Below are 24,899 nucleotides of genomic sequence, written 5' to 3'. Positions count from 1 at the left end.
AACTAAACATTTTATATGCTGTTTCTACATAACATGAAGTGACTAGGGAAAGCATATTGAAGTTCTTTGTACTTATCTTGCAACCATTTAATGATGCACTCAAGACAGAAAAATCGGAATGGCCAAGAAAATTGCAAACGGTGCATCTCTAATTTGCATTCTCTAAATTGTTATAAAGAGGGTTTTTTAAAGTTAGAAGCTACTTATAGCTTTAAGATGTTTTGAGAATATGACCCCCTGATATCTTGTAATTATATTATAGATATATTAAATTGCCACCTGGGAGATCTTTCATGTGAGCAGTAAGTAAACTTGGTCAACAATCGGTTATGATCAGATAGTACAGCAGGAAGGGTTGTGATGCTCTCAAAACATATCCTAAGTTCACAAGAACATAAGATGCAATCTATTCTACAATTTGTCTGGTGTCTAGAAGAGCAGAAAGTATAGTCTCTAACCGACGGGTTTTGAACTTGAGTTGGTTCTTTTTAGTAAATAAAAAATTACAAAGAACAACCAGCGTAGTTCAATTACAGAGCAAATTACTAATAATGATATTTTAGTGAATCAAATAAATACAGCACAGTGTAGTTAGATTCCCCCCCAAAATTACTTTTTTTTTTTAAATAGCTACTTAGTTATTTATAGTGAATAAAATACTTGCATTACAACTAACTGTGAGACTTTGAAAATATCTCAGAATTGCCACTGCCAAACATTTGTAATTCAATTTAATTAATTATAATAGAGGCTAGAGCACAGTAACACCAGGCAGGATTCAGGAACATGATATATTAAGAAAGTAAATAAGATTTCATGGTGTCTTCAGCACTAGTAGAACTAGTACTCTGACAAACAGCAGAATTCATTTGCTCTGCTGCACTCGGCCATAAATAGAGAGAATTCATTTCAGAACATAAATCGGAAATGAATTCAGCACACACAGAGATTAGTAGGTGCTGTTAATGAATTCTTCTACTCATAACGAGGAAGCAATAATCTTGGTTTCTCTGTGAACAGAGATGTGAGTGTCATATAGCTCCAGCCTGCTCTCAAATTTATGTGAACATTTGACAAGGCTGTGTGTGTTATGTGATAAGAGCACAAACATAAACGCATGTAAGTGTAGACACATTCAACTAGTAAAAAAAAAAATACAATTCAAAAGAGGAAGTCGTGAGTAATCAAGCAGGAGAAGCAAGGAAGAGAGAAGTTCATCCATATTTCTCAAAATTATAGAGCGGAACTATGAAAACCATTTGACATTTCCCATACTGGCAACATACAGCTGAAGTGACCTTTCCCCTGATTACTCAGTATTGAGACACACAGCCTTGAGGAACTTAGAGGAACATTATTGCAACAGATCTGTGAGTGGAATTACAACCAATTTTAGATGCTGTGTGTCATTTTTTGACTACCATAATATGTCTGCAGATATGTAGTAAGCATGCTAAGTTCATATACTTGTTTCTCCAAAAAACAATTCTACATCCAGTTATTCTACTTTGAAATGCACGTTCCGTGTCAGAATGTCTGAATGTCAGACCTTGGCTTGAGCACCAAAAAAAAAAAAAAAGCGCACAGAATATTTCGAATTTTGTTTGAAGTTCCATTTTTGCAATAGCTCTGTATATTTATATGGCATCTCTGTGGAACAGTAATTAGCTGGTAAAGTGGATTCACTTATAGAGTTCACGAAAGTTATCATGAGCATTTAAGCGGATGTCATAACAAATGTCAGTAGACCAGGAAGATTTACAAACGAGCATTTCATTCATAATTCTGTAAGATCTTACCTTCATGCTGTGGAAATACAAACCGGAAGACAGAACACAAGGTGTGCAGCACTGAAAAGGGGCGGGGCTACAATCTATGACCAGAGGCATATTAAAGGTAAAGTAGGCAAATTGTTTTATAAACACTTTTTGTTATACTAGTTGAAACTCTTCACATTCTGATTGCAATCGATAATAGAAGTCTCAGGACCAAAAAATAGAAACACTGTGAGAAATACTGATCATTCTATGAACTTTACTCCAGCATATAACAACAAAGTTTTTAAGTCAGTAAAGCCGTTAAAGTCATATTAAAATGTACTGGACGAACCACATTTGGGCTAAGCCTCGAATGTTTACGATGTCTGGCTCAGCCCTGTTCACGCCATGTCTTAACCATAATTACGAGATGGCAACCCGTGACGTCCTACCAGGAGTTGTTCATGCCCTTAGACTCTAAGTCAACACTATTAACGCATTTCACATTTCGGCGCATTCCAAAGTTCAAGTTTGGTGAACTCTGATCTTCGAATTCGTATCATGTAAAGACATGTGACCAACAGAAGATTGATGAGCCACAGCTTGACCTCTTGGCTGAATTAAAAGAACGCACATTTTTTTGCAGTGAAGTGGAGTAAATTGTAAATTGGTTACTTTTTGTATTTATTATTGTTTGTTGTATGTTTAATTTATGTTTATAAAAAATACACTGCAAAGTGTGACGTCATTTCACGACCGTTGCAGTGCCTGTAGAAATGTTGCGTGCTCAAAGTCTAGTGTGACAAAGGGATAGTTCACCCAAAAAAGAAAATTAGCCCATGATTTACTCACCCTGAAGCCATCCTCGGTGTATGTGACATTCGTCTTTCACACGAATACAATCAGAGTTATATAAAAAAATGTCCTGGCTCTTCCAAGCTTAAGGGTTGCCGGCCATAATTGTGGAGCAGAATACCCCCACATGGTTCTGAAGACCATTTTGGATCCTGGAACCATGACGGGTCTGTGCTGGAAACTACGGCAACACCGAAACAAAGCATGGAGATATTATGAGGAGCTTTCACACCGGATAGTTCTAGGAACTTAGTTATAGGAACTAGCCACCCGGGTGGTTCCTAGAGAACTGAATGTTCCCCAGGGCCATTTTCCTGGTTGCATTCGCACCACCAGTAAGAACTCTGAAGTGACGCAAGCCGCATGTGTTGTTGTGACTTAAGCCCTTTAAGGGGATAGTTCACCCAAACTATGGGTGGTTTAGTTCACCCAAACCACGTGAGCGTCGAGTCAGAAGAGGAGGATGGGGTAGGGAAACAACTCTCTCCAATATTTTGAATTTGGACTACAGTACCTGTAGTCAACCGCTAGCAGTCAATATTACATACTGCACCTTTAAAATACATGTGTGTCTGTATGCATGTAATTGAGCTCTGTTAATTGAGCTTTCAGTTATCAAAGCTTTTAGATATTCAGCTGTGGTCCTCAGACCAGCAGAGTGAGATTGCTTTTATATAGCAAAAAAAAAAAAAGATTTTAAATTAAACAACATTTTAGACACAATGTTTCCAGATATTTTCTCAGTGTTTTTCCAACAACGAAAATAGTTTAATGCAAAGCCAAAACAGAATTAGCTGTTGCACTTCCATGCAATTCATGTCTTTGTAAAAATAAAAAATCAAGTTTACAATTGGAAATAACAAAATACACTTACAAATGGAAGTTTAAAGGCCAAATTACAATTTAAAATACGTTGTCAATTTTAATATATTTTAAAGCGTAATTTATTCCCGTGATGGCAAAGCTCCAGACTTCAGTGTCACATGATCCTTTAAAAATCAATATGCTGATTTGGTGCTCAAGAAACATTTCTTATTATCAATTTTTTTATGAATATAACATTTAAATAGAAATGTTTTGTAGCATTATACGTGATGTCTTTGTCTCTTTTGATCAATTTAATGCATCCTTGCTGAATACATTTTTTTTTTTTTTTTTTTTTTTTTTACTGACCCCAAACTTTTGAATTGTAGTACAAGTCTTGCCTTATTCAAAGTTTATCCAAGTATAAAGGTTTGCGCCATAGACTTCCACTGTGAGTGATTGAGTGTGAACTAAAATTTCGCTTGAGGCGTAGGTTAAAATAATTTTGGTAATTGACAGCATGTTAGAGACATGCTTAGCTGATATTGAACCCAGAAAGAATGTTCCTTTAATATATCTAATGTAGTAGTAAAATAAATAAATAAACAGTTTAACACCACATCCAATCAAATGCACCACCAGGAATTGCTCTTTACATCACTGGCTCTTTAAAAACAACTCTGACAACACATTTTTTCCCCAACTATGGTCTGTCAAATCATGCTGAATAAGTGTGCTTGCCTCAGGCCTCTCTGGTAATGAAATTGTGAAATGGCCTGGCAAAATGAGACTCGCCTCTTCGCGCGCGCACACACACACACACACACACACACACACACACACACACACATACACACACACACACACACACACACACACACACACACACACACACACACACACGCACACACACACACACACACACACACACACACACACACGGACACTGAGGCATGCTCACTACAGAACTAAATAAGATCAATGAGAGTAACTGTGAGTGCAAGCAGGCTCCATGAGATTTGAAGCATGTCCAATAAATAACATCCTACCGTGACACACACACACACACACACACACACACACACACACACACATGGCTTGAAAAGAGCCCACTATTATGCCACACAGAGGAGGGCCTCCTAACCTTTCACCTCCATTTGGCAAATGTCTGTGTTTGTGCATGTGTGTGTGTGTGTGTGTGTGTGTGTCCGAGTGTAACGGGGGTTTTGTGGACAGAGGGGATGCTGCTTAATGATGTCTACTTCCAGATAGTACTAGTACCAGATAACACATCTCTCGATCTTTTAACTACAGATGATGCTGTTAAACATTAGCTATTTTTATCTGTCTGGCAGAATACTATTCTTCCATCTCTATGTCCCATAACACCACGCTACAAACTGCACTCTTCCATTAAACATCTGTTTAAAACCCAGCAATATTTCAGAGAAACCCCCCTGACAAACATGATCAGCAAATGTCAGCTTCATTTGATGTGTTTTAAGGAAGGAAGCCATTGCAAGGAGTAATTCGGGTCAAGTGACTCTGGCTCTCTGCCGTTCCCTGGGTAAATAAATAATAAGAGCTCTAAAAATAACCCAAGCTCAAACGCTATGATTTTGCCAATACGAGCACAGTGACAGCTTTATATGTGAGCTGAGGGATTATGGGAGAACCCGAAGCTCTGATGAGGCAGATACTTGTACAGCACAACTCATAACGCTAAAGAGACATGTATCTCTCTCTCTCAAAATGTAAAATACCTCAAATATGGAATCATATCGTGTTATTTATTATTATGTGAATTAAATGTTCTTTTCACATTACCTAAAACCTCATAAAAAAATAAGCTTAAAACAGCTTTAAGTTTGCTGGTCTTAGTTGGTTTAATCTGGTGTAAACTGTTTTATGCACTCCATTAAACAGTGATTCTCAAACACTATGGGGGTCTTAGCAAACTTACAGAATATTTTCCAGAGTGCTTCCAATAAGTCTTAAAGGGGTATAACAATAAGTTATAAAAAACTTTTTATAATGTTCTCTGAGATTCACAGAAGCTCTTTTCAAACACTTAGTTTTGATAGCTGTGCTGCATTCAAGACTTGTAAGTAAACACCCACTGCTATGACTGGGTAACAGTTTTGCATAATACAATAATTCATCCCCGCCATTACACATGTCGTAAAAATGTCTTGGCTGTGTCCGAAATCACCCCTTATACCCGTAAATAATGCACTAATTGAGGGGACAGCCATTTGTTCTGGTGTCAGAAACCATAGTGGACATTATCGAGTGCACTCATTCAATCCCACAATGCATTGCAATAATGAGTGTACAACCGATGTACGCTCAACGGCTACAAAATACCCATAATGCATTGTGATGGTCTCGTTGAATGAATTCCAGCGTCTCGCCAGAAGATGGATCTGAATCATCCATCCATCCATTTTCCAAACCGCTGGTCCAAGGTGGGCACAGCGTAATATCATACAGGTATACATTTACTTTTTACTTGATTTATTAAATCGTTTAATTAAGGTTTATAAATGCTAGTTTCCATGACAAAGCTACTGGAGCTGTCAGTTTGTTTCAAATGATTAAACAGCAAGCACAAACTATGGAAAAGCGGCAGCCCTTCCGGCGCACTCAGTGTCCGAATTCACTGACTCGTTTTCATCAACTCCTTCAAGTGGACTATATGAGTGGAGTAATGTGGGAATAGTGAATGAGGGTATAGGGGGAGATTTTGAACACAGCCCTTGTAGTTGAAACATTTGCGAACAATGTAAAACATTTATGCGCACGCAGCGCATTACATATGCGTTATAATTCTTGATTGTGACAAATAAAGTTGAAGTTACCACAGTTATAACAGACAAAGGATGACTTTTCGTTGAAAAGGAATTATGAATGAATGTAGGCCTACCATGTTTGTCACACTGTGAAGTCTAATAGGCTATTCATAGTTCATCCTTTTCGATAAAGTGAATAACGTACATTGTCATTTGCAGTGTTGTGTTTTATAAAATGAAACGTGTTGTAATATATTACTGATGACAAAACAGATGTCTCTCACTGAAGCTTTTATTCAGGCTTACAGCAAATGGCTTACATAATTTTTTTTTTATAAAAGCAGCGTTCTCTTCGTGCTTTCTTCCATATCCGATAAGCCAACGCATTAACCCCATAAATGCAGAAGAAAAGAAGAGCAAATCACAACCCTCACAACTATCCAGTTTGTAGTCCTGCAGCGCTACAGAATAAATGCTCAGCACATATCAAATGATCTGTATCAGACAAAGCAATAGTGACACATGGCAAAAACTGTTACTCACACTTGTGTGTTGCAATATTATGTAGTCGTCACTGCATCATCTTGTATTTCAGTCTCTTTGAAAAGTGTCTTACTGACACGATCTGGCTGGAACTTCGTTAATAATAAAGTTTATCCACGCTTTCTTAAAGGGATAGTTCACCCAAAAATGAAAAATCTGTCATTCTGTCACTCACCCTCATGTCGTTCCAAACCCGCAAGTCCTTTAAGATACAAATGAAGATATTGTTGATAAAATTTTGATGAAAGAGTATTCTCATCGCACAAAAAGTATTCTCGTCACTTCATAACATTAAGGTTGAACCAATGTAGTCACATGGACTATTTTACTGATGTCTTTACTAACTTTCTGGGCTTTGAAAGTGGTAATTGCGTTGCAGAAAGCTCTCGGATTTAATAAAAAATATCTTAATTTGTGTTCCGAAGATGAACAAAGGTCTACCTTTAAACTAGCAATATCATATTTTTTTTCAAGTTTATTTATTTGTATTACATTAGCACATGAGGTACAAATCAGCCTTGATAGAAGGGCCTTTAAATATTGTCTTGGACAAAGGGGGGCCTTGGAGTCAGAAAGTTTGAGGATGACTCCCACAAAATCCCACTGTAAATATTCATAATGCTCAAAGACACAAAATGCACCTTAACTTCAAAACGAAGGAAAAGGAAATTGAATAATATGGTTAAAACTAAAAATACTTTTACAGCATTAATCTTGGTTAATATTCATTTCAAGTTTTATAAATTAACATGAATGTATTATGATTTGTGAATAAACATTACATTAGGTAATACTGAACAATAGTTCATGTATAAATAACATTAACTTAATAAAAGCTGTCAAAATAGTTGTCAAAATCAGTATGACCAGAGTGTCTTGAGCGCTTATAGTACTTGGGTTTGTCCTCATATTGTAAGTTGCTATGGATAAAAGTGTCTGCTAAATGAATAAATGTAATGTAAATGCTTGCACAAGCTAGTTTAGACTGAGTAAATGTAAAATGTATAAATTGCAAAACAGACTAATCCCATCACTGTGGTGAGAGTTAAAACAAGCTTTCATCAAAATCAGGAAGTAGTGGATTAGGGGAAATGTGAATGTAATGATGCAAATATATGAAGGCCAAGCTGTTTTTCCCTATTTTGATCAAGTTGTCGTCGTTGTCTATTACTTCATAAATATTTCTTAATGAATGTTTGATATGCTTTTCTGAAGGCCTGCAGACTGTAAAGCAGCTGTGTGGAGGAGGATTCCTGAGAGAGATCATTTTTCATCCCATATCTTCATATATTAAATCAACACATTTTCACTGTGGCTGTGTCTTGACTTATAAGTATGAAGCGATTGGGTGAATCTCACAGGCTTTCGTCTCATGTTTGGACTTACCATTACTTCAGGGACTCTAAAATGCATTCTAGTGACACTCGGCATACAAATGACCACATTATTCACTGCTGCCTATGCCATTATACACACAAACACACATATACTGTACTGCATAATCAAGGTTGATATAGAAACCACTGCTTGCTGCCTGCCTTTGTTCACATCAATGCTGTACAAATCAACATCCTACTCTTGCAGCTTAATGTTGTCATGACAACTCACTGTTGAAGCTTTAGATCCTGTAGATCTCAATGTGGTTTTCTTCGAAATTGTCCTCCAGGAACAAGCATCTATCATGTCCTGTAAGGATAATGAGCTCTTGTAAAACACATGAAGACCTGTGCAATTTTAGCCTTTTTTCCACAAATAAAGTATTTTTGTTCTATTGTACCTTGTCCTTATATATATATAGGCTATGTGACATCTGTGTCTGTGTGTGTGTGTGTGTGTGTGTGTGTGTGTGTGTGTGTGTGTGTGTGTGTGTGTGTGTGTGTGTGTGTGTGTGTGTGTGTGTGTGTGTGTGTGTGTGTGTATAGCGTGTATTTTTCAAGCATTTCTGATAAAATGTATTCTTGCTAATTATATAAGGTAAAAAAAACAGCATTCGTTTGAATTACCATTTTTAAGCTAGGACTTCGCTAACATTAGCTAAGTTACTTGATCACGTTTTGTCCTGCACCATAAATTACATTATGAAATATACCTCAAAAGTAGATTTTGAAGCAGTGTTTTATAAGATTCTAACAAGTTGTAAATAAAGACAAACCACAAGGATGCCAGTTTACACGCCTGAGGCCTGACCATACAACTCCTGTAACTTGTAATGAAAACAAAGCAAGCAGCTTCAAAATCCATGTGGGTCAAAATTACTGGGTCATTTAAAACCTTCCTTACTTTATCTTGCAAAACTCAAGCACAGAAATTCAGTGCTAATAACATCATAACTTAAAAAACAAACAAACGAAACCTCTGCCGACATTAGCAGCACGGCTGGCTGTCTGTCTGTGAACTTTCCCATCAACAACACTGGCTTTTTCCACATCAACCTAACATGGCGCGAAATAAAGAGAAAAGCGCGCGCACTCCTGCTCATCCTCACGTTTGACACACTTCTGTTCTCTCGCTCTCTCTGAACTGCAGTGTTCAAAAGCTTCTGTCAGCCGGAGAGATACAGCATCTGACAAATCACGGGAACAAGCCCCGGCCCTGCGTTACCAACATGCCATCCGCACCAGGGAAAATATGTCAGAGCAAATAAACACATGTAGAGCACGCGGATACTCAAGGAAACACTGTAAAACAAAGCTGCCAAGGTTGTTCCCCATGTTTCTCTGCTCTAAAGTGTCATCAAACGAGCTCTGCCCTGGTGGTCTGGTCTAGCGCAAACGTACCTGTCAAATGAACATCAGATGTCTTGGAATATGTGATTCTAATTGGTCATTCGCGTTATTCAGAGGTCAGATATTTCCTAACATCCAGAGCAACGGCTCTGCTAACATCTACGTTTATTCATCCACGACAGTCTATCACCGCAGACTGGCGCTTTTTTGTTTCATATAATTGCACCAAACCTGGCACCATCTTCAGTCTCAGGTTAATTACCTCGGAGGACTTGTTTTAAGGGATAGTTGACCTGAAATAGATTTTTTCCAATTGAAAATTGAAGCCATCTTTCATCACACGGGCCCCAGGTTTTGGCGTCAAGTGTCACTGTCAACTGTCAATCCATATCCGCGCTATACAAAACTGCTTAAAGTCACATATTTATGCAGCTTGAAGTCAGCATGAAACGGTGTTTGCAGAGCCATAGAGAGAAAGAGTTGCGACACTCCCATAGACCTCCGTTGTAAATAATGGCGGCGCTTTTAACCGCCTACTTCCGGGATATGAGGATCGGAATAGTTCCAAACACTGTCATTTGGGCGTTGGACACCATTCACTTACATTGCTGCGCGTCGAGTTGTTCCAGAGTTAAGTTGCCGAAATATCGACCTCTTTTGAATTGTCAACTCAACTGTCTATATTGTATCAGAGGCAGAGCTCGAATTGAGTCAAGTCTTATGGGGGGTCCCCAAGTTTTTTTTGGGCGGGGGGTTGGTTAGTCTCGCAATATACACTTTATACAAAATATACAGTATATTTGATCATAATATGCGTATATATACTATTTATTAAAAACGCTGGATAAAGAATTGTGTATATATATATAATTCTTCTTTTAAATTACTTACTAAAGTAATATGGATTTAGAGGGTGAAAATTTCTAACCTCCCAAACTCAAAATTTTCTAGTGACTGATAACATCTAAATTTTGCAATTGGCCCAAGTGAAATTCTGTAAATTAAATTTAATAATTTACAGATTTTCACTTGGGCCAATTGAAAAATTTAGATGTTATCAGTCACTAGAAAATTTTGAGTTAGGGAGGTTAGAATTTTTTTACAGTGTACTTAGTGTATATATATATATATAAACTCAGTCTCTTTTGCCACAACTGAAATGGAGAACTGAACATAACTATATATAATGTGTTACATAGAAATGTAGAAAACACGTTTCGGCCCAGATCCGGCCCACATCTGGCACTTGTGGAATGCGGATCTGACCCACATGCAGCGTGGAATGATGACAGTTGGGCGGCTCACTCCTGTTTGCCAGATCTGGGCCACAAGCAGGCCATAGCAATGCCACATGTCAGCCAAGAGCAAAGAAATAAACCAGAACTGGACCTTATCTGAGCCGCAAAACCTGTGTATATTAAATATGGAGTCATTTCAGCCTTAATAAGCCTGTTAACAAGCAGAATCACTGAAGGAAAGAAGAGAACAGAAAAAGAGTCGAGCAGAAACACAAGAACTACAACTGACTTCAGACACAGTCTAAGATGAACTGAAGCGAAAAGGAGACATTAAATCTGTGAAGATCTCAGCAGAGGAGTATTAAACAACTCCACAAACAGCATCTTAGACTGTGGCTGAAGTCAGTTGTAGTTCTTGTGTTTCTGCTCGTCTCTTTTTCTGTCCTCTTCTTTCCTTCAGTGATTCTGCTTGTTAACAGGCTTATTAAGGCTGAAATGACTCTATATTTAATATCAGACTTTGTGGCTCAGATAAGGTCCGTTTATCAATGACAGCCTTTAGATTTCGATTGTAAAACTAATTAAAATATAAACTAATGGTTTAAAAATGTGTTATTTGTTAAGTGACCATGGTATAAGCGGGTTAATGCCCGACGAGGTGTCCATTGTCAGGTATTAATGGACTTCGGCGGAGGCAACCGTCCGACGCGCATTAATACCTGACAATGGACACCTCGTCGGGCATTAACCCTTACTTATCCATCTTCATCGAGATCTCTAGCACTCCTGTAGAACCAGGAGGACTATTAATAATGAAAAATGAGTAACTTAAGCCTAAGTGTTTCCAATTTATGCAAGGAATACAAAAGCCCCGGCATGGAGTGGACAGATATAAAGTAGAAAGATATACAGAGAGAAACAATTACCCCTAAAAAAAGTCAGTAAGAAGCTTTCTTTTCCCGACTGGGAGTGGAGGTTTATTTTTCTCCATTTTTTAAAAAGCTAAAATTAGCTTCACCGGAGCGGCGCCAAACAAACAATCCTGTCAGTCAACGATGTCATGCGCGCGCACAGCGCTCTTTAGATGTGGGGCGGGGCGTTTACATTTTAAAGAGACAACTAGCTATAAACAAACTTAAAATAAATTATTGTAAATAATCAATTCACGAAATGTACTGTATCCATTGCATGCATTTAATCAGATTTGTCATTATTATTTTTACTAAAATAAAAATATCTGAGGGACCCCCCTAATTCTATTTTTTATTTCTTATGGGGGGTCCCTAATACCTTATGGGGGGTCCCGGATCCCCCCAGCCCCCCCTCAATTCGAGCACTGATCAGAGGCCCTTTGCGATGCTTATACTGGTCTTCATTTGTACATGCACAGCGTAATTATTTATATTTTATGTTGGTTGTTTCAACCAATTTTCAAGCACTGCCTGCTAGCTAACGCGACTTCGTCAGCTAAGAGTTCGGTAATGAATCGCTACCACCTTTATAGCTACTTTTATTTAATTTAATTTTTTGGGATATACTAACTTTTCATTATGTTATTATTGTCTTGAGTGAAGCGGCTTGTGAGAACAATGCTGGACCTTTAGGATTGTTATGGCCATCACCAGTCCTGTCTGTTTCATGGATCACCTGCCCCTGGTTTTTGTTTTTCTTGTTCACACACACAAGCACACATTTTTGTTGTCTGTCATTGTTTAATAAAAAATATTTTATTTGAAAACCTTCATTTGTATCAGCCATGCTTAAATTCGTTTTTAATCTGTTATAGTTTTGATAATGTGTATGGCCTTAATCTTAAAATAATATTCTTAGTCTTAACATGATCATGTTTCACGTTGTGGTCCTGGGGGTGGCTACTTTCATCAGAAGAAGTGAGCTAGCTTCTAAGCGAATTCTGAACGGACCGCCACGGCAGACTTGCGTGATCATGAAGGTAGGCTAATGGCTGAATCAAAATTTATAAGCAAAATCACGGGAATCAATAGCCTAATACAGCCCAGTTGTGCTAAAATAAATATCATGAGACGTCCATCATCAGATGAATGATATGGAAAAGTTAAGTTAGAGCCGCTAAAGCCAGTGCTACTACCCATGCGAACATGAACACATAAGCTTTTCCCTCCAAAAATATAGCCTAAAACTTATCTCCAAATGCAAAACTGACATTAACAAAATGCAATAACAGCTGAAAAAGTACTTGGGTGTGTGTTTTATTTTATATTTACCGTTCAATAATGCAATCGCTGCTGTCTGTCCCATAGAAGAACATGACAGCCAGCGGTTTTGGAACTATTGGGGCTTACATGAACCACGTGACAGCCATAGCGGCGACATCAAAGAGTGTCGCAACTCTCTCTCTCTCTCTATGGCTCTGGGTGTTTGCAATGTTTTCTTACCTATTGTGACGTAGATCAGTAAAATGGCTTTTCGAACAAGAAAAATTGTTGGGTAACAGTCGGGTTCCGGAAGTAAAAACTCCTTTGGGAAATATATATCCATCTTTTTTTAAATTATTATAAATTATAAACATTTAAAGCCAGCCTTACTTTGCGCTACGACATTGTTAATTGGTTTGCTTCTGTTAACCCGCATTATTTCAACTTATTAAAATAATCATGTTTAACAACATAATTTAACGGTCAGCCAGGAAACAAAAGTAAACTCCCTTATGGAAGAAGAACGCTGTAGTGTTGTGACAGTGAGCTCTTATCAGGATCAACTAAACTCTGGGTTTTCAAAAGTTTGTGACTTAAAAAATAAATACGTCCAAGAGTTTTACACACCGGACTGTTATTGTAGGCAGTAGGGACATCGACGTTGCGTGAAAATGTAAATGTATCTAAAATCTATTTTTTATAGGCTATGTCTCCATGCTGCATGGGATTGTAGTTATTTTTATCACTAAATCTATTAAGTACACAGTCTTGTACTTTTGTTCTACTTTCAAATATTTTTTTGCTTCAAAACAAAGTTTGTAATGTTATGATTTACCTCGTTGCTGTTTGGCTTGGTTCATGGCTTAAAACACTTAACGAAGTCTTTTTGAATACCTATGGAAGAAATGAATGAGGGAAAAAAAATACTTCCGGAACAAATGCTGCAAAAAAAGTGGGTGGGCACTGTTGCACTTAATTGCTGAGGGAGGGGAAGTTATTTTGAGATATATATATTAAATATATGTGTGTGTGTGTGTGTGTGTGTGTGTACGGACAAAATCATAAATACAATATTCCATAAAAAAATATGAATAGCTAGTTTTGATTTCATGTTGTCTTTAACAATAAGGGCATCTCCAAATCTCATAAGTGTGAGCAAAAGTAATAATGCGTTTGACTTTATAAACACCATTACTTGGCTCCAACCTGCAATAGGCCAGCCATGGCTTCCTTATTACACAAACTGAAAATGACAGAGCGCCCCCCATTGGTCATCTAAGAAATAAACACTGGTCAAATCAAGGCTTGTGTAAACTTGACCTGACAGTACAAAACATTCCTTCATTAGCTCACTAGAAAATCTTTGCGTAAGCTTTTTGAACAGGAACATTTTTTTATTGTTATTGTTTTTTGTTGAATGCCCACTGTGGCTACGATCAATATATACTGCTAAAGATGAGAGTAAACGCCTGTAGAACCATTGCTGCTGGAATAACATGATTTTGTATTGAGCAGGGGAGATGCAATAATACAATGCATTATCTTTCTGAAATCCCTGTTGGCCAGTGTGCTGACACATATACTGCACTCAGCAAGTCTACACACAGACGTACAGGAATGCATATCTATGGATTCCAGGCAGAACCGTTGACTTAATGTAATCTGAAACCCATCCAGGACAGCTTACTCAATCTAGCTAACAAATACGCACCTGGACAAATAAAGACATCATAAGCCAGACGTGTGTAAAAACATAACACTTTATACAAGTAGGCTGAAAAAAAATTCAATGAATACACAACTACTTTACAAATACAAATGCCGTCATCCCCCTCCCCCCTCTTCTTGTGAGTTATTTACATGTGTTCCAGACCCAACATCAATACAAAAAGATGCATTTATGACCGAAAGCCCCGTCATTATATGATTTAGATACATAGAGGGAAAGTCTTGATTTAAGTCTGTTCATTACTGATAGCAGGCCAACGTAAACACACTAACAGCCAAGCTGAGGTCTGACTCAACTGACAAATGGTGACATTGTTCAAAACTATGCATAAGAAAAACGGAAATACTTCACAGATGTGTTTTCAACAATGACATTTCTTCCAAATCGAAGTTGGGAGGGCGATAATTTCCACAGCTGCCGCTACCATTAAACGGCTACACTGCAGGATAGTTTTTCTATCAATTTGTTGTTAAATTACATTCTCACACAAACATTTCACACACATCAAGTACACATCACTAGACAATTTGCAGGTGGTATCCATCCATGCAGCTGAACTACAGTGAAAAGAATTTGTTTTAGGGGAGTTTTCATGATACAAACTAATACATTCACTTCTTCTATTGGGAGGGTTCATTCGAATGGGTCACATACATCAAACTAATGGTAGTTGGCCATTTCTACATCCCAAAAGGAAGAGTTTGGTTTGCAGAGCTTCGCTAATCTTGATTATCATCATCATCATCATCATCATCATCATTAAATGCTTCAAAGTGATATTTACCGACACAAAGGGACAACACCACACCTATTGAAAGAAATATTGGAGGGGACACGCATATAATTTGACTGATTGAACATTATGAATAATGTTGAGACGATCTGAGTTCTTGCGTGCCAAATGAAGTGAAGTCGATCCAAACGCACTTGATCCATGACCTTAATGATGTGATGACATGTTAAACACTGTATAAACAGAGCATGGTAGAAAAAGAACAGGGAGCATTTGACGGCTCGGTCAAATGTATGACCATCAGTTTCAGTATGAAAACAAGCCGTCGTACTGTTGTATAGTCATGCTTTACTTCTGAGGGAGGAGCCTTAGTTAATAAGCCATTAAAAAAACAGCGAAAAAAAGAGAAAGATTGGCCGTAAATTGAGGGCCGTTGGCAGAGTGATGTTTGATTAGCATGAGACGTGGTAAGCTTTTACTTCAAATTTCAAAAAGCTCCATCCAGACAGTCAACGGTGAGTTCCTGTTTAACAAAGAGTCAGTTTTCCCAAAACAAATGGAAAATAAATTCAGAGCCCTATGTTGTGCCCAGGTACTTTCTCCTCCTACGACCCTCTAGCTGCCACCGCTGGGTTTGGCGGGGGTTTTGGAGCGCATGGCGGCCCCAGTGCGGGTGTTTCCTTTGCCCTGCTGGGGCTGGGGGGTGGCAGCGGCCTGCTGCGCTGGGGTCTCGGAGGCGGGGGTCGTGGCGCTCTGCTGCTGGGCGGGGCTGTGCGGTGGTGGGGTCTGGATTTGAGGCGAGGCGGCGGCCGCCGTAACAACCTGCTGCTGGAGGAGCTTCTGTTGCACCACCTGCGTGGCTGTGCCCGCCGGGATGACCTGCACCTGGGCCTGTCCCGAACCTGCAGCGGGTGCCGCCTGTGTAAGGGCCACCGTCTGAGGCTGAATCTTCATACACACACATAAAATCAATTCAGGTGTCATAATTCAATTTATCTGAAACGTCTTTACTGTAATAATACAACTGAATAAAAGTATTAATTTGAACATAAGTATGTATTAAATAAGTATATACAATACAAAACAATAGTATCAATCAGCCAACAAGGAAAGTAATCTTAGAGGTTTTATTAAAGATTAATACAAAGACAAGATTTATTTTGTATAGAATAGAATAAAATCAGGAACAAACGCTATGAAAAGACACAAGGTCATTTTCGACTTAATTTTCAATCCATCAAAAAGAAAGTGCACAAAACACCGAAACACTTACCTGTTGAGGTGACGACACTATCTGCTGCTGAACTATTTGAGGAAGCTTAGCGACCTACAAGCAGAAGGGAAAATCACTACAAAGCTGAGCTAGCTACTAATACCACATGCACTACATCGCACTGCAACATTTACATTCTGCTCACACGTCAGGCTTCGCTCTTGTGTAGGTGGTCTCTGTAAAAGCGTAACTTCTTACCTGTATCTGCTGAGCTGTCGCAGGTTTCTGCGGCTGTGCGATTGAGGTGGTGAAGAACTGGGTCTTAATGCCGGGCTGCAGCTGAGTGGTGGCGGCGTACGTCACTTTCTGCTGCTGTTGGGCTGTGCTTTGAGCAGCCTGTTGAGTGCCAAGTTAAACAGAGAAATAAAGAGGGAGAAGGGTTGAAGAGACATTTATATAGATGAAGCTTAATTCAAAAATAAATCACATTGGCTGATTGGTACCTTTTGCTGCACAGCAGCCTGTGTTTGCTGTGGCTGTGCTGCCTTCTGGACGGCAGCTTGTGCAGCGGCCTGCTGCTTTTGTCTGTGCAACAGCTGCTGAACTTGCTGCACCTGGAACGGGTGGGTTACCACCTGACCACCTGCACAAACACATACATGCTTAAGATCCCCTAAAAGGTTATTGACAGGAGAGAAAAAAGCATGCATCGCCACTTCCAGAGTCAAGCTCGCGTTGTCATAAACGGTGCAAAGAAACGGTAGTGTGCCACTCACAATACTTTCATTAAGTCTCTAGGTGATGATAAATAATTAGTTTTAGGGCAGTTCACAATCATTTTTGGCTTTAAATAAACTTAGATCATCAAACGATTGCTGTACATGCAGTGCGGTTTGCATCTAATGTACCTTGTGTTCACAAATAACTCTGGGTTCAGTTTTGAGACCAAATAAATTGAATATTTGGTATAAATTAAGTGCTTTTGAAGCCATGTCTGATCAAGTCAGCAGTATACTTTTATAGCATTTATTAATATTTTGAATTCGCTTTTATTTTTATATTTTCAGATTTCATTTGAACCTTAGTTTAAGTTTTAGTAATTTTGTTTTATCTTTTGTCATTTTGTAAATAAATATATAAAATATTTAGCTTCAATTTATATTTATTACAGTTTAAGTTTTAGTACTTAACACTTATTTCAGTTAGTTGCCAGGGCAACAACACACTTCATGGTTTTCTCTGATTGGATAGCTATCCGATCGTGCAAAGACCAGGTGTAAATGCCCTCCGAAACGCATGAGACGGATTTAAATCTGATCACTCAAACCACTTCAGGAGGTGGTCCGAGACACATTCCAGAAGAAAACTGGACAAGTGTAAATGCATCTGGTTGTTGAAACCACATATGTAAATCTTACTCCTCCCAAAATGTAAAAAAATAACCACGTGGGAGCGTGTTATAGCCAGATATGACGGCGCAACTGCAACACGCATCTTCTCAGCAAGCCGACGCTCAAACTGCCGCAAATGAAACTGAAAGGCGTCTTAGACGCTAAACAATCATCTTCATTCAAAGTAGTGAGACTAAATTATCTTACCAGTGCTGATGCTGCTCTTTCTCCTATTGCGGTCTTTGATCTTGAGATTAGCTGATGATAAATAAAATGCAGCTATGTTGCTTTCATTCACATGAACTTTGTTAAATTTGCATATAGCGCGGGAATTGAAGATCGGATTTATATTCGTTTTGCAGACACATTTATGTGGCCAAGTGTAAATGGAACATTTTTAACAAATCAGACAGCTATCCGATCAGTAAAAACAGATATAAACGTTGTATCTACGTTATTTCAAATATACATTTTCATCTAATATTTATATTTTATTTTATGTTAGCTTTATTTAAATTACAGAAAAAATTTAATAGTTTGAGTTAACAATAACAACAGTGCTACTGCAACAAGTCTAACTGCCTAGTAGAGCTGCACGATTCTGGATAAATTGAGAATCATGATTTTTGTTTCAAACCGAGATCACGATTCTCCAACGGTTTTGAACAGATAACTAAACAAAATAACGTAATTTACTGGAGGTTCCGACAAAATGTTAATTGCTGCAGTCTATTAAAATTGTTTAATTTATCTGAATAAAAATAAAAATATTTAATTAAACTGTGAATGAATGATTCAATGACTTATAAATACTTCACTTGTTTCATTACTGGATGAATCAGCTATTTTAAAACGAATCTCTTGAATGATTCAATGACAAATACATTTTTAACAGTTGCTTTGTCGCCACCTGGTGGTGTAAAGATTTAATCGATGCAATCATTATTTGAAGCACTAAGTTATTTTCAAAAAACGTTTTATTTTCTCTATTTTGATCGCTACCGTAGGCATCAGTGTTTTTATCCGATTCCAAACTATAACTCTTATTATAATAAGAATACGTGTAACAGAAATAACAAGACTGTGTTTGAAAAAACAGCTGGTGAAGCGGTTTCATACCTATACATGATAACTGCTCTCTCTGGCTCATCAGAAACGCAAACGCAGATTTGAATGTTCCGGTATGATTTTTTTGAAGGTTTAATAGACGATGGCGAATCGTTGTCATTTATAAACAAGATCGCATGGGTGTTTGAATCGAGATGGCGATCTTTTAACGATTAATCGTGCAGCTCTACTGACTAGTAAGTGTAACCCTTAGCAAATAATGTCATTCTCCACTTGTTTCAGAGCAAGCTTGTACCTGTTTTCTGCGTCTGTCCGATGGCGACACTAATGCCGGCCACAGTGACAGGAAGGGTCGTGACTCCGGCGGAAGAGACCACAGCAGGAACTGAGACTACAGGAGGTGGTTTGGTCAGAGTCACCTGGGCGGTTTGACCCTGCTGAGTTGGAATGGGTCCTGGGGTTTGGACACGTGTCTGAATGAAAAGACATATAATGATTATGCACCCAGATGTATGTGAAAGGTTTAGTCCTAGGTGTGTGTGTTTGTGTGCTTACCAGTCTGGCCACCTGTAAGTTGGTGACAGTAGTTCCAGTGAGCACAGCTCCCGCTCTGGGTGCAGCGACTGCAGCTATCTGAGGGTTGCCTGTAGTCGCGGGTGTGGTGTGAACCTGCTGCGGCTGCTGAGTCGATGCAGCCTGCTGACCTTGAGCTACCGCCGCCATCTGCAGCTTCTGCTTCTTCAGCAACTCCTGGAGAGAACCAATTGTTAAAAACATGACTAAAAAGAAAGTAAACACTGCAACCAATGGTGAAATCAGTGCCCTGGTAATTTTATTTTTTTCTCCAACATAGAGCTGGTAAGTCCCGCCCATCCGTAAAACCCCACTGGACCTCTAGGTTGAAAAATCGTCAATGCAAGTGAATGTGAGAAAATAATTATTTTCTGGTCCCGTTTGAATTGTGCCATGAATGTGAACATATGTTGTCTGTGAATTTTTTATATAATTTTTCATGTTACGAGTTTGACAGTATATTGTATGATTCTTTGGCTAGCAGTTGTGGAAAAGACATAACGAGAAAGACTACATGTCGCCTATGTGACGTCACCCCATAAGACATTTTCCCTCCAGTTGTCAAATCACGGTGCTAATGCTGCGATAATCTATTGAGACAGATTGAGATGCCTGTGTGTTTTGTACCCAAATGTCACCATTCAAACCAAATGGGCTGTTCTTTCTTCAGATTCCCGTCTAATGTAAAAACTAGGTTGTAGTCCACAAAGTGCTCTCACACAAAGTCTAACCGTATCAAACTTCTACCCGCTAAATTGTAGCATTCTTCACACGAAAAATTATATTAAAAATTCACAGACAACATATGTTCACATTCATGGCAAAATTCAAACGGGACCAGAAAATTATTATTTTCTCACATTCACTTGCATTGACGATTTTTCAACCTAGAGGTCCAGTGGGGTTAGCGGAAGGGGCGGGACTTACCAAAATGCCAAATATTGGTCAATATATCGGTTAAAGGCACCTGTTAACTCTAGTTATTATAAAGGATAATTGGAAACATAAGGGTTAATTCCCGACAAACAACATGGAGGAAAGGTTTAGCGACACTAAGCAATTCTTTAATTGCATCTAGACTTTCTTCACCATAGTAAAACCTCAAAAGCAGACTAGGTCAGCAAAAGCAAGTCAGATATGGCCAGTGTTGGGCAAGCTACTTGGAAAATATAGTAAGCTAAGCTAGCAGTTACTCTACATTAAATGTAGCTTCACTACACTGAAGCTACCACCCTGGGGAATGTAGCAAGCTAAGCTACAGCAATATGGAAAAAGTAGTTTACTACATCTAAGCTATTTTTCCAAATTTAATTTTTATATTGAACCAACTTCATTCCAAGTCAATGCTATCTCAGTGATCAATAAAACTGTCAGTCAAACAGATAGGCAGGCATAATTTGTCAGTTCAATTGTTTGTTCAACAACTGTTCCAAACGAAAAAGAAAAAAAACATAACTATATAAAACCATATAACTATATAAAACTAAAACAAAACCAGGTGTCGAGAGTGTGTGCATCTTTTTCCATTTAAGTAATTTCTCACGTGTCAGTGCAATGATTGAGATTGGTACGTGATGTCACCATCCGGAGCAGAAGGTTGACCATGCCAATGCACCCAAAAGCTGGTTGTAGGGCCCTATAAAATCAGTTTTATTTTTTTCCCACATTCCAAATTCAGTTATTATTTTTTTTCCGTTTTAATTTTTCTGGACTCCCATTTTAATGGTTAAATTAAATTTTAGTCATCAAAAAGCTTGAGCTTTGGAAATGCTTGGGAAAATGTAGCTTGTGTGGACGCTACCGCACTACTTGATCAAAAAAAGAGCTTAGCTACTGAAAAGCTATTTGACTCAGAAAACAGAGACGCTACCACCACGCCACTGAGAAATGTAGTTAAACTAATAGCAACACTACTTTTAGCGACGCTACTGCCCAACACTGGATATGGCATCTTCCATACTAAGAGTTTGTGTACCTGCTGAGGCTTTCCTACTGCTTTGATCTGTGGAGATGTAGCCTGTGGTTGTTGTTGTTGCTGCTGCTGTAACTGTTGCTGTCGGAGGAGCTGGAATTGAGCTTGAGTGAGTTGCTTACCCTGAGACAACTGCATACCTGGAGCTAGAGAAGCAAAATAAATGGTGTAAAAACACAACCATGGCAGACAGCCCAGCTAATTATGGTTATATTAAAAAACAAACAATGCGGAAGTGTGACTCTCTGAATCGATTCGCCACCAGAGAACCCAAAACACGCATGGCTTCTCTAAGGATGGCATTTGGTCTACCTGGAGCCACCAGCGTGCGTGTTTGGGACTGACCCGGAGTCAGATTAGTGGACACCACAGCTGATGCGGTCACCGGGGTAACGGCTCTCACGCTCTGACCCGTCGCTATGGTAACGACCTCTGCTGGGGCAGCTGTTGTAGGCACTGTTCTCTGCTGAGTGTGAACCACCTGAGCTGTGGCCGTTCCTGCCGTCTGCGGGAGCAAATATTTAACAAATAAACAGAACAAAGTGGTACAAGTGAAGAAAAACCTACACAACAAAATAATAATGAATCGAGTCAATTAATTTTAAATCAAAGGTGTGCTGTATGAGGGTGGTCAGGACTCACAGACAGGGCTCCAGGTATGACTGGAGATGTCAGACGTTTATTCGCCTGGAACTGACTGGGAGAAACTCCAGCCACAGTGTTTACAATCACATTCCCACTCACTGTAGCCGTCGCTGAAGTTTAAATAGAAATATACATGAATGAGCACTCATGTCAACAGCACTCACAACTGTAGCAACAAACACAGTTAAAAGTTGTGTAATGTGATGATACCTGGTTGGATGCTTGTGCCCACTGCAGTGGTCTTGATAGCTCCAGTCTTGAGAACCAACAAAAACAAAACAAGATCAAATTATTACACCTCAGTAATCATATATAACAATCTACTGTTCAAAAGTTTGGGGTCAGTACAGTTTTTATTGTGAAGAAATTAATACTTGAGGTTTTATTGATCAAATTGATCAAAATTGACAGTAAACACATTTATAATACTACAAAAGATTTCTAAGTCATATAAATGCAAAACTTGTACATCACGGTTTGTACGAAAATTTTGAGCAGCATATTGAGCTGTTTGCTAATAATATAACAACAACAACAACATTAGCTACATTTCCATTACCCTTCAAATTGCGCAAATTGAAATTGTGAATTGAAAATACAAACAATATAAATACGTCAATTTCGCAAAAACTCCCATTTATCGCAAAAAAAAAACGTTTTTACGCTTGTATGAGGTGGTTTTGTAGACATTTCGAAATACGTAAACCTTCCAACATCCGTAACCATGATTTTTGGAATGATTTATCATTATATAAAAAAAAATGTTTTAGTCGCATAACATCGGTTAATGGAAACGCCGCCATTTCGCAATAGTTTTTTTTAATCGACATTTAGAAAATAAATCGCAAAAGTCTTGCGGAAAAATTCTGCAATGGAAACCGGGCTATTAATAATAAGAAGAAATGTGTTTTAAGCATTTAGCATATTAGAATGGTTTCTGAAGCCTTGGAGAGCATTTCACTTCTTTCAAAAACATCACAAATCTTACTGCCCCCAAACTTTTGAATGTTAGTTTTTATATGAAAAACATAGGTGTTCTATAGAAATGGCTAAGACCTGGTATTAACATTCATCTTGTAATTATAATGGTAATTTACAGCTATATACAGGTGTATGCAAGGTCCAGTGTGACATTTAACATGCAGTATTATGGGAGTCTAACCAGTACAGCAGTGTTGGGGACTGCTGCTGCTCCGGGTTGGTTGGGCTGAGGCACTCCGGTGGCTTGTGTGCCTGCAGCAGTGGCCTGTGGCTGGGCTTGAGTCTGTGCGGCAGCTCCCTGAGGCTGGGCGGCTCCTGTAGTCTGCTGCTGTTGTTGCTGGGCTAACTGCTGAGCCCTCTGCTGTTCGGCTAGTGCCTAGGGAGGAAAAGAAAGGAGGGTTGAAAACAAGCAGCAGTTAAGAAAAATTATAAATAAAAGTTTGGGGTTGGTAAGATGTTTTTAAACTCTCTTATGCAAAGCTACATTTATTTGATCAAAAATGTTAATATTCTGAAGTATTACAATAATTTTTGTATTAATTTTAATTAAAAAACAACAACATACTGATCCCAAAATTTGATTGGTAGTGTATATGTATTTGATGTGCAACTCAAACTGGAAAATGGATGTTTTTAAACAGTTCTCAAACTAAATCCCACCTTCTTCTCTTTTGCGATTCTCTCTGCTCTCTGAGACGCAACCTGGATAGGAGGCAGAGGCTTGTCGTAACTTATCCCGCTGTACACACAAAGAAAAAATGAGATGCGGTTTAAACATAAATGAATATCAAATGTGACTAAATATGTACAATATATTGAAGATTGTATCCGCCAATATTGAGCTTTTTTTAATGATCAGTATCAGTCCAAAAGGTCCAATATTAGAAGTTGATAACTTCAGGACATTTTGTACAAGCACAGCGGCATGTCAGAGTCAATACCTCTCAGCCAGCACAGAGGCGTGCTTGGGGTTCTTCTGGAATGGATTCATGCCCAGTCTAGAAACAAAAACACCCAACAATTATGAAGAGGATTCTATTTTTGCTTTGACAAAATTACAATCAAATATTCAAAAAAAAGTTTTTTGCATCATTCAAGTTGATTTCAATGTTGTTTGTGTGTTGGACACTGCCTACACGTACAGTGGTTTTATGGGTGGGCTCCTCTTGCTAGCGATGATTTTCATTAGCTCAAAACGGCTGTTGTACAGCTGGATCTGTGTAGCGTTGTCATCCTGTGTGTAGATCTGACATGTGCGCAGAGGACGACTGTTCTTGGACTGCGCAGGAAAGGAAGCGTTACCAAACCAAAACCAGTCAATAATACATCAATTTCAATTCAATTCAATTCACATTTATTTGTATAGTGCTTTTCACAATACACATCGTTTCAAAGCAGCTTTACAGAAAAAGCATAATGTGAGTCTACATTACAATTTAGAGTGATCTGTTATCAGAGGTAACTGTCTAAGTTATGTATTTCAGAAAATTTACATATACAAATCAGTTAGCTAAAAATGTATTAATTTAAACAATGTAATCATTTAGGGCAAAAACAATGAGCTCTGCAGTAATTAGAAATAATCTTATAATTTTATATATTTTTTAAATGTTTTACATACCTTATAAATGCTCTTGGTCTTGTTCTTCTTAGGGTTAGCTTCATATATTAGCTGTAGGACAATAATGTCACAAAGAAAATGTTA

At 38.4% G+C, this 24,899-nt stretch overlaps 1 protein-coding gene and 1 long non-coding RNA gene across 3 annotated transcripts in view; both read right to left on the bottom strand.

Annotated features, from left to right (window-relative positions):
- Positions 1–2,966, bottom strand: part of LOC309512473 — a 41,603-nt gene extending 38,637 nt beyond the window's left edge. Inside the window, exon 1 of the long non-coding RNA XR_014211045.1 lies at positions 2,610–2,966. This is a non-coding gene — a long non-coding RNA (uncharacterized lncRNA). The remainder of the gene's footprint in view (positions 1–2,609) is intronic.
- Positions 2,967–14,631: 11,665 nt separating this feature from the next.
- Positions 14,632–24,899, bottom strand: part of ep400 (E1A binding protein p400) — a 38,534-nt gene continuing 28,266 nt past the window's right edge. The window contains exons 39-54 of one of the 2 annotated variants that reach the window (XM_082188064.1): positions 24,816–24,866; positions 24,337–24,473; positions 24,136–24,192; positions 23,855–23,933; positions 23,376–23,570; positions 22,424–22,469; positions 22,211–22,323; positions 21,881–22,073; positions 21,572–21,714; positions 19,579–19,773; positions 19,319–19,496; positions 18,163–18,213; positions 17,068–17,207; positions 16,823–16,960; positions 16,625–16,678; positions 14,632–16,299 (exon numbers count right to left, since the gene is read on the bottom strand). In XM_082188064.1, coding sequence (XP_082044190.1) covers positions 15,967–16,299; positions 16,625–16,678; positions 16,823–16,960; positions 17,068–17,207; positions 18,163–18,213; positions 19,319–19,496; positions 19,579–19,773; positions 21,572–21,714; positions 21,881–22,073; positions 22,211–22,323; positions 22,424–22,469; positions 23,376–23,570; positions 23,855–23,933; positions 24,136–24,192; positions 24,337–24,473; positions 24,816–24,866 — 2,103 coding nt within the window. In that variant the 3' untranslated portion in view covers positions 14,632–15,966. The remainder of the gene's footprint in view (positions 16,300–16,624; positions 16,679–16,822; positions 16,961–17,067; positions 17,208–18,162; positions 18,214–19,318; positions 19,497–19,578; positions 19,774–21,571; positions 21,715–21,880; positions 22,074–22,210; positions 22,324–22,423; positions 22,470–23,375; positions 23,571–23,854; positions 23,934–24,135; positions 24,193–24,336; positions 24,474–24,815; positions 24,867–24,899) is intronic. The other variant, XM_082188065.1, reaches the window with a different exon arrangement.

The sequence above is a fragment of the Leuciscus leuciscus genome (assembly GCF_965113295.1).
Source record: "Leuciscus leuciscus genome assembly, chromosome: 13".
Classification (NCBI taxonomy): domain Eukaryota; kingdom Metazoa; phylum Chordata; class Actinopteri; order Cypriniformes; family Leuciscidae; genus Leuciscus; species Leuciscus leuciscus.
Note: the sequence above shows the minus strand (reverse complement) of the source record. Positions and strands in the feature narration are given on the sequence as shown.